Source organism: Euwallacea similis, chromosome 1 (genome assembly GCF_039881205.1).
Source record: "Euwallacea similis isolate ESF13 chromosome 1, ESF131.1, whole genome shotgun sequence".
Taxonomy (NCBI): domain Eukaryota; kingdom Metazoa; phylum Arthropoda; class Insecta; order Coleoptera; family Curculionidae; genus Euwallacea; species Euwallacea similis.
In genome coordinates this window covers 661,739-671,198 of record NC_089609.1, presented here as the reverse complement: position 1 = coordinate 671,198, position 9,460 = coordinate 661,739, and the positions used below count along the sequence as shown (strand labels likewise).

General features: G+C 37.9%; 2 protein-coding genes across 3 annotated transcripts; one reads left to right on the top strand and one right to left on the bottom strand.

Moving 5' to 3' along the window:
• Positions 1-5,352: 5,352 nt before the first annotated feature.
• LOC136419727 (protein CutA homolog) lies at positions 5,353-6,498 on the bottom strand. 2 transcript variants are annotated; one of them, XM_066406267.1, is made up of 3 exons: positions 6,351-6,498; positions 6,054-6,201; positions 5,353-5,714 (listed from the first exon to the last, which is right to left on the bottom strand). In XM_066406267.1, the coding sequence occupies exons 2-3, from the start codon at positions 6,177-6,179 to the stop codon at positions 5,463-5,465; spliced, it is 378 nt and encodes a 125-aa protein (XP_066262364.1). In that variant the 5' UTR covers positions 6,180-6,201; positions 6,351-6,498; the 3' UTR covers positions 5,353-5,462. The 2 variants fall into 2 exon arrangements, with proteins under 2 accessions (XP_066262364.1, XP_066262357.1); XM_066406260.1 differs by having other exon boundaries at positions 6,272-6,483.
• A 317-nt stretch (positions 6,499-6,815) lies between these two features.
• Positions 6,816-9,074, top strand: Hsdl2 (Hydroxysteroid dehydrogenase like 2). Its single transcript, XM_066393376.1, has 7 exons — positions 6,816-7,075; positions 7,354-7,517; positions 7,691-7,904; positions 7,961-8,166; positions 8,220-8,365; positions 8,419-8,708; positions 8,767-9,074. Exons 1-7 carry the CDS (start codon positions 7,062-7,064, stop codon positions 8,987-8,989), a joined length of 1,257 nt encoding a protein of 418 aa, XP_066249473.1. The 5' UTR covers positions 6,816-7,061; the 3' UTR covers positions 8,990-9,074.
• Positions 9,075-9,460: the final 386 nt, after the last annotated feature.

Sequence of the window (9,460 nt, the reverse complement as noted above, 5' to 3'; positions counted from 1 at the left end):
TGCTTTTTTCTTAGTAACAACTGAAGTTATTTTCTCTTTCCTTTTTTCAAGTGCTTTTTTTAAGTTCCTCTGAGTTGTTTCTTTTGGCATTTTTCCAGTAAGATCAAAGGATTTTAAGAAATAAGGAAAAATTTGCATACTCAACAGCATTTCAGAGATCTTTAATAAAAACTGTATTGTTAAGGCTAGCGGACGTCCGTCGCAGGTAAAAGACAGAAAAATAAATTTTCCTGGGCTCTCGATAAATGACTTATTGCATCTTATACATATAACATATGTACGGCGAATATTCTGGCATATTTGTTTATGTTAATGTTTGCATATTTGTAAGAAAATTGTGGAAACATCTAGTCATAGGACCTTTAGCTATACCATAAGAAAGCTATTGTTAAGAGTGAATTAGTCTAAGGTAGTGTAGCTGTAAGATCGAAGCGATTGTAATAACACCCGTGTTGACGAACACAAGGATGTCCGTCCGACCCTTGATGAAGGGTTCATGTTATTCCAACAACCCCTACTAGTGTGTGAGGCGTTAAAGTTCTTCTATTTTTCTAAATTCTTGAAATCAAATAAATCAGGAGATAAATGTAAAGAATTCCACAATATACAGAAGTATGTGACTTTTGACGTTATTTCATGTGCGTGAAGAGAACTTGACTTCGTCTACAAAATTCAGGTGTACATAAATAATTTTTCATCTTCTCATTAACTCATTACACGTTTTGATATTTGTTAGAAATGATCATCGGAATGAGGAAAAATAAACGGCCATAAATATGGGGTTCAAAGAATAATTGCGGCCATCCTTCAGACGTGCACACGGTTATTAAATGCCGAAGAACGGCGAGCATTCCGTTTGGCAACCATCGGCAGGGGAGCAGGGGCTCCGCTACTGGGCCCCCGGGCTCTTCCCAGGCCTTCCACCTACTCCTCGACTGCCCCGGGGGGACTCCCAAGCACTGCCGGCCAGTGGCGCCCGTCCATCGGAAGCCCCCTTGCCTACCGCTAATGGATTTTTAATGAAGGACCGCGCTTTTTTGTTCAAGAAATTTATTGTTTATTTATTGTATGAAAGAGCAACAACAATAAGAGAGAAAGAGGAAAATCGGTTTTTATTGCGAGAACTCCGTAGACTCATCTGTCAGTCTTAATTAATATCGATATAGGTAACGCAACAAAATTGATGTTTTCAAACACCCGACAACTAAATCTTAAATTTGCTTTAATTGAGACATGCGTACATTTGTGTGTCACTTTGCCAATTAGTCCGGGACCAAATTATCCCCTTCGCATAGATATCAGGCCATTCATATGTTGACTGTTAGTTAAATTTATGCAACAAATAAGAAACCTAAATTCTATTTTCGACTGTAAATGATGCTATTATAAATCTACGGTTCAATGGTTGGTCCGCCACTGTGTGTGGTGCAATACTGCGCCCCCTTTGATTACAAGTGGTCTTCGTGCGAGCTCGGTCAATTTCTTTTGTTTTTTCGATTGCTTTGATTGGTGCACGGTGGGCAATTGACCGTTTACGTGATTTCGGGCTTTTTGTTTTGTCCCCCGCCGCCGTGGGATAGTAGCCAGAATCGCGATGGCGGCCGATGCCTGGGAATTTTTCGCGTGTAATTGACCGAATCGGCGCATACATAAATTAGTTTTTATACTCAATCTCCACTGGAATTTGGTACGGCAAACTGGTCATTGGATCAAAATTGGTTACAATTTGAAACATGCACTCACTCTTGGTTGCATTAACACGCACACTCCGCCTATACCGGATGTGTCGTCGCCGAAGAGAGCCAACTGTAGCGCGGCGGTTTCCAGTAGCCCCGGATTGGCTACCGGGCTTTGGCTTCCGGGCATTGGCTGACGAGTCGCGTGCGCTCCACTTCGCTCCGATAACGATGCGAGCGCATATTGCGGTATACGCATCCGTGCACATTCATTTAACATGAATAAAATAAACCCGACCGAGGCATTAGACGCCTGGATCTTGACAAGTAACAAATGACAGGCGGAGCGAAAAATGGCCGATTTCAAATGTCGGAATAACTGCTTTGGTCTAAGTTTTGAGGGAAATGTATTTAAGCTCGAAAGATGGGCCCATTCAGCAGAACCAACAGTTGTCCGTCTGTTCGGATTTCCGCTAGATGCTGCCCTTCAAATATAGTTATTATTTAAAGGGGACTTCACGCCATTTCTTCAACCTGAACCCACACAGAGCGTCCCCCATAATATTTTCTATGCATGCACAAAGATATAATCCACAATGAGCCACAATTTCCTCCACCCAGAACTAGAATGTGCCGCACAGCTAATCTGAATATTTCCATTAAGTTATTGGGGTGATCCCGAGATCGCTCGCTTTTGCAAACTAAACCGAGATTACTTTCTGTAGAAATTAAATTGCAATTAAAGTTGACAGCGCATTAAAAATCTGACCCTAATTTAAACAGATAAAGGTTAACTTTGTCGGAACAGAGACCCGGTGCGACGTCACAATTTTCGTTCTTTTTTAAATGGAGAGAATCTTTGTGACGTCACTTGGATGGCACCTTTCTTGATAGCAGGCAATCTCTTTTTTAATGGAATGGAAAAATACGCTCACTTCTGGCGATTTTATGTTACAGTGTTGTTACGTTTGCTACGACATCTTGGCTTTTGAAAAAAAAGATAAATTGCATAAGCTCGGAATTTCATTAGAAATAGTGCTAGTACGCAACGTTATCTTGCTGTTTTAGTCCTAAATTCGGGGACAATGCAGGGTGCGGCAAATCTAATCCCAAAAAATAATGTTGTTTTGTTACAACCTCTAAAATTCACACCGTCGACGGGCCGGTAGGGCCACACCGGACTTATCAGAGCTGTTGAAGTATGATTCAACATCATTATAAACTACAGACGAGAAGCGACAGGACTGTCGTAAAAATCCATTGATAAGACCACTTAATTTTAGTAGAACCATTCGCAGTTGTAAAAACCTGAGGTCATATCCGCGGTTCCTTTAAGTAAACAACAGGTAAAATGGCTCTTTCCAATATTTGCCCGAAATATCCGGTGTAATATATCTTGGCGGCACCTATCAACAAATAGAAATATCCTGGCAAATAATCTTCGCTTTCACACCGCTGCTTTGTAATTTTACCGGACAAATATAATGGTAAATTGAGCCGGAAAAAGGCCTTGCTCTACGCCTCTGAGTTAATTATTATTTCCAACAATGATGGACTAAAATGAGCAAACTTTTTTATGCGACATTAAAACTAAATAGACTTAGCAAATGAGCCGGATTGCAACTATAAAACGTTCGCCCGTCATAACGAAGAGCGAAGAGACATTACTTAATCTTTCACACGTTGCTGAAACTTAATCAAGTGCACAAATTAACGGTACGTGGCGTAATTCGTTATTTCAACACCTCGCAAATGAGCAATCTTCGTTTTTATAGCGCATCCGCGATTCGTTTTACCTCAAATACGTTTTAGCATAATAATAGCAAAATTTAATGTTTTTAGTTAAAACAGACGTTCATTAGCGCTTTGGTAACATCTCTTGACCTTAATTTCTAAGGAGAATTACGTTTCACAACGATAACGTAAAATAATTCGAATTAGCGTAGACCCGAGGTGTCTGCATAATTCATCGATTTAATCTGGGTTGTTGATCGTACTAACCTGAACTAACCTGAATTAACCTGAACTAACGGAGGCTATTTTTTCAATTCAAATGTAGCCTAAAGTTGCTGGTGAGGCCGCTGCGAGACTCAAACAGAACCAGCACCTAATTATAACTTTACATATCGAGGGGTTATTCCTTTTTGTAGCTCCTCTTCTTGCGCAAATAGCATCAATTTTTGGAACTCCCTGATGACCAAATTAGAAATGGTGGTTGTTTTATGTACAAGAGAACACGTTCAGAAACCCATCGTGCATCGTTCGTCTATATCGACGCGTTAAAAGTAAGTTTTAGGTTTTTTTTGAAAAGCGAAAAATGGCTCTTTCTAAGGGGGGGATTCTGGAAGAGCTTTTCTCAAACAATATCGAAACAAATAATAATGAAATATGGTCTCTGGCAACCACGTCTACGTCAACGATTCGGAACTTCTCTGTGCAGTATTAACTGTCTTCACTTAGCAACAAATAATCTTCGTGATGGCCATCAATAGATAGAGTCACAATCAATATCATAATATGCAGCAGCTCTATAAACTCTATTCCAAATCCAGCTCTCTGATCAGCATTTTATTAAGGTATTTCTTGTGCAGTACCGAAGACGCACACCCGCCGCAATAACTAAGTGGTACTCAGTAGGCAGAGCTTGGCTGAATCACGCCTCGCAACGCGATTGGCTGGGAATAAAACATTCTTGCATTAACAACAGTTGAGTACTGTTGATGGGAAATTATTCACGGTACTCTTTGATGTCACTACGAACCACCAACAAAACGAAATCCGCACCAAAGGACCTGAGGAACCGCTATAAACTGCTGTAATCTCATTAAATTGGTCATACAGAAATAGTACTGGCTCGCTTTTGAGATGTAATAAAATGAATGTCGATGAGATTTCGATGAGTTTTAAGGCGGTGAAATTGATTTTTCTGTTGGTGCGCTTGACCAGGCACCATCGGTACCAAACTACAAGTCGTGGGTTCCTATTGTGCGCATTTTAGCCATATACATTGTCTGATCATCGGTCTTTTGTTGGATCGTGTACTGGGCCAGAGGAGAAATGTCACTGTGACAGCCCCGTATTGTTCTCGCGTAATCCTTTGAAAAATATGGCGTCCGATCAGCGGACATTCCTGAGGTCGTAGTCAGTGCTGCCTTGGGAGCCATTTAGAATTAAGTCAATATACCTAGACCTGATTGCGTTGAATAGGAGTTTATATAATATCTAAAAATCTAGTCTATCCTCGCATATGTTTTTGTATGAGTGATTATAGGCAACCAAACATATACGAAAACAATCAGCATCTGTTAGGGCGAGAATTTTTTACCCTTGAAATACTTTTTTTATTTTACGCCACTATAACCAGTTTACCAAGAAAAAGGTTTATTTAACTTCAGGGTTATGTCAGATATAAGTTATTTTTTTTATAAAAATGAAGCGAAATGAAAACAACTCGCACCGAGACGGTATCCCCGCATGCACATATTACCTTCAACATATTGTCAAGAAAGACGTAAATTTTTCACAAAATATCATTTATCCTATTGAAAACGTCAAAATTCCACCAATTTCACTTCTAAATTACCCAAATAAACCTCATTTAAACTGCATTCTATATTAAGTATAATTTTTCCATTGATCCCCAATCCTGCATTGTACTGTTTACACATAAATGAAAACACCACCAAAACAATCATTTATTGAAAACTAAAAACTTCTCCGAAATTCTCAAACAATCAACAATATTCTCTCTCAAGATCAACAAAACTTTAATCAACATTTCTTTCCTCACTTCTCTGGAATGACTCCCTCCATCCACTTAAAATACATGTCATTTCCCCCTGTAATGGGGACTGCAATCACCTCGCAAACTTTATAAGGATGCTTGGCTTTAACATAAGCAGTGAGCTGGTCCAGTTTCGAAGTTCGAGTCTTAAGCATCATCAAAGCTTCAGAATCTTCTTGGATTTTGTTTTCCCATTCATAAATTGAAATCACTTTGGGGACGATGTTGGCACAAGCTGCCAGTTTGCCAAACACCTGAGAGTATAAATTATAAATGTTCTGTCAAGTTTAATTGAATTGCTTATTGCACTAACCGTTGAGAAATCATTAAAATATGTGGGAAAAGAAGAAAAGTAGGGATATTGATAGACAATTCAAGTTTGAAAAAGTGATATCTCAACTAAAATTTGAATTTGATAGATTCTTACTCCTAATGATATGAAATAAGTCATTTTATGCTTACATCACTTTATTAAATAATAACAATATTTTGAATTAAGAAGTTTTTGTACATTCATCGAAAAGGCACCATTCTGTGTACCAAAATCCCTCAGCAATCTGCCCCTATATTTTTAATACTTAAGGGTGTTTTACCAATTCACGGGCAAGCATTCTAGCTACTTCCTCGGTAGGGGTTGTAACATAGACAATAGAATAGTGGCTCATTGTTTGGGAAGTCTGATTGGATTGGCAGGTTTCTACTGACATTGAAGCGCTCATAGTCGCAGCTCGACGAGACACCCTAGTATTGTTATTGCTAGACTTAGAGTTTGTACATGCAATGGAGGGATGAGAAAGGGGGCGAAACCTACCCCAAAAGCAAAGCGGAGACAAAAATACTTTTGCCGGTTAAAATCATGAGGATTTTGTGGCAAGTTACTTTGCACTTACCGGCTACTATTAATGCGTTAGGAAAGGCTATGATTGTTTATTAAGGATAGGGTTTTAATTCAAATAGAAGTAATTTAATTTATGAGAAATTAATTTAAAAAAACGACGATCTAACCTCAAATAAGTTACAGCCACTGTCCTTGATTTAGACTGTTTATCTAACCTTAATGAACGCTAAAAGTTTCGGATTTACTAGATGACAAAAAAATAATTTACATAATGAATTTTTATCTTAAATTAAAACAATAAACAATACATCGTTACCATACTATTATTTATTTTTTAAATATTTTATACCTTCATAAAATTAGTAATCTTATGACGTAACACATTTTACCTAATACAGTTACATGTAACTAGGTAGATGTTTGACCAGATCTGACCAATCAAACAACACCGTATCGATCACGTGCTACTTGACACTGGCAACTCTCTACGTAAACAAACAGGACGTCATCAAATTAATGCATTGGACTTATTCCGATTTGTATTTAAGTTTAAAATCGTTTAAATAACCGCACCGTGGCCGAATCTCTACTTGCTTCTCTAAATAGTACACAGAACTTTGGACTTTGGATGCATATGTACGGTTTCATATCAGGTATTTAACTAGAAATTAAGAAAGAATCGTAAAGTGCAATTCTCAGTAGTCATTAGTGAGGATAGGTGGCTTTTTCCGACTTTTAAAGTGGTTGTTTATTCACTTTTACCATGATAAATACAGGGTAAGTGCAATAATATTGGGTTTTGGCCTAGATCCTTAGTTTTTGAAAAGGGGCATTAACAATTTATTAGACATAAATGAGATGCATTATTTCTTAAGTAGGCTCACTCCAAACTGGACATTCCACTTTGGCGTCAACACTTCATATTCATTGACCTCTTTCTACATTGTAAATTTATAAATCTGAGTCTTCAGAGCTGAACTATGTGTTCCAGGCAGCTGCAAAATTCGACATACAAATGAAACTTAGCTTGTAAATGAATTGTTGCCTTCTTTCAGTAAACTAGCTGGACAAACATTGTTCATCACTGGTGCCAGTCGAGGTATTGGCAAAGCCATTGCCTTAAAGGCTGCTCAGGATGGGGCCAATATAGTGATTGCAGCAAAAACTTCCACTCCACATCCTAAATTGCCTGGTACAATTTATACAGCTGCTGAAGAAGGTATATAAATATTACAGAACAGTTGGAATATAATTTTTTTTATTTTGATATATTTTATTTACTGTACTGATTTGACATCAAAATAGTATTGGAATTAAACTTCTTTGCAATGAGCTGCCTTATGAGATTACAAGTTTCTTAATATATTATTTTGATTTATGTGAAAATTCTAGTGGAAAAAGCTGGAGGAAAAAGTCTGGCTTGTGTGGTAGATATTCGTGATGAATCACAAGTGAGGAAAGCTGTAGAAGATACGGTAAAAAAATTTGGTGGTATTGATATTTTAGTCAATAATGCTTCTGCCATTTCTCTTACTGGGACTTCAGAAACTGATATGAAAAAATATGACTTAATGCAGAATATTAATGCTAGAGGAACATTCCTTGTGTGAGTGGCTTATTACACCTCATACTTTCTTCAACAAAAATACTCACATATTTTAGTTCAAAGGAGTGTTTACCATACCTCAAAAAGAGCAAAAATGCTCATATTTTAAACCTATCTCCACCATTAAACATGAAACCCCACTGGTTTAGCAACCATGTGGCGTATACTATGGCCAAATACGGCATGTCAATGTGCGTTTTAGGAATGCATGAAGAGTTTAAATCCCTAGGAATTGCAGTTAATGCTCTATGGCCCAGAACAGGTTAATTGGTCTTAAAGGTTACCAAAATCCTTTTTAATTGTATTTACTAACAGCCATTGCCACTGCAGCTATGCAAATGCTTGGAGGTTCTGAGGCTGCGAAACAATGCCGGAAGCCTGAAATCTGCGCGGATGCTGCTTATGCGATCCTCACTAAAGATGCGAAAAGTGTTACTGGGAATTTTTTCATGGATGATGAGGTACAATACATTTTGAGACGCATTAAAATTTTTTTAATTAATATTGGAAATAGGTGCTGCATGCCGAAGGCATTACTGACTTAGTGCAATATGCTGTTGACCCTAGCAATGCAAATAATTTACTGCTCGATGCATTCATTGATCCTCAGTCCCCGTCGGACACAAACATTGTTTTTCATAAAAACATAAAGTCAGCTGAGAAGCCATCGCAGGGTAGTTTTGAGGCTGTTGGAGAAGTGGGAAAGCTGTTCAAGGCCATCGAAGGAACTTTGTCTCCGGAAGTTGTCAGTAAAACCCAGGCAGTTTTTGCTTTTGTTGTTACTGGTGATGAAGCTGGAAAATGGTATAATTTTCCGAAAATCTTAAACTTCGTAATAAAGTTTCTTGTCGACTCGTTAAAGGTATATAGACTTGAAGACTGGAGCAGGTGCCGTAGGGCAAGGAGAACCTCCCTCAAGCCCTGACGCTACATTAACTATGGACACCAAAAATTTTTTCAGTCTATTTTCCGGCAAAATGAAGCCGGCGACTGCCTATATGATGGGGAAGCTCAAGGTCAAGGGTAATCTGCAGCAGGCCATGAAACTAGAGAAACTTATGTCCAGCCTTAAATCTAAGTTGTAATAAGTATCAGTGCATTATTATCAATATCTACGAAGTGAAATTAATCGAGAACTGAGGGTCTATGACACTTTTACTATAATTTAAAGAAGAATCACGTGAAAGCAATACTAAACGGTGTAATTAAATCTGATGTATTTCATATGAATTGTATATTAAGGAGAAATCGATAAACAGTGCAATTGATGTTTAATCACGTAGAGTCTAGGTACTACATAATTCAATATTTGGATTTTGTACCGGAATCTATTTTTATGGTACCAATTGTTCTAAAGGTTAAATTTTATACGAATATCTAAACTTATTAACATTTAAAGGGGTTTTGTCAGATATTAGATAATTTTTTATGGTAAGGGCGAAGTTTTTTCTCCTCTTTTTATTATCAAATCCTTTAACTATTTGGCTGTAGATTTTTTACCAGGTCTGGCGCATCCACTATTTCACAGATGTATGAATATTATAGAGTTGCAGTCA

What these genes read in the sequence shown, in the direction of transcription:
- LOC136419727 (XM_066406260.1), bottom strand. Translation starts at nt 6,318, where the DNA reads ATGATTTTAACCGGCAAAAGTATTTTTGTCTCCGCTTTGCTTTTGGG. An exon ending in GTCTCCGCTTTGCTTTTGGG is followed by an intron (nt 6,202 to 6,271) that starts GTAGGTTTCGCC and finishes TAACAATACTAG; the next exon opens with GGTGTCTCGTCGAGCTGCGA. An exon ending in GAATGCTTGCCCGTGAATTG is followed by an intron (nt 5,715 to 6,053) that starts GTAAAACACCCT and finishes TTATACTCTCAG; the next exon opens with GTGTTTGGCAAACTGGCAGC.
- Hsdl2 (XM_066393376.1), top strand. An exon ending in ATTTTTTCATGGATGATGAG is followed by an intron (nt 8,366 to 8,418) that starts GTACAATACATT and finishes TATTGGAAATAG; the next exon opens with GTGCTGCATGCCGAAGGCAT. An exon ending in GGTGATGAAGCTGGAAAATG is followed by an intron (nt 8,709 to 8,766) that starts GTATAATTTTCC and finishes GACTCGTTAAAG; the next exon opens with GTATATAGACTTGAAGACTG.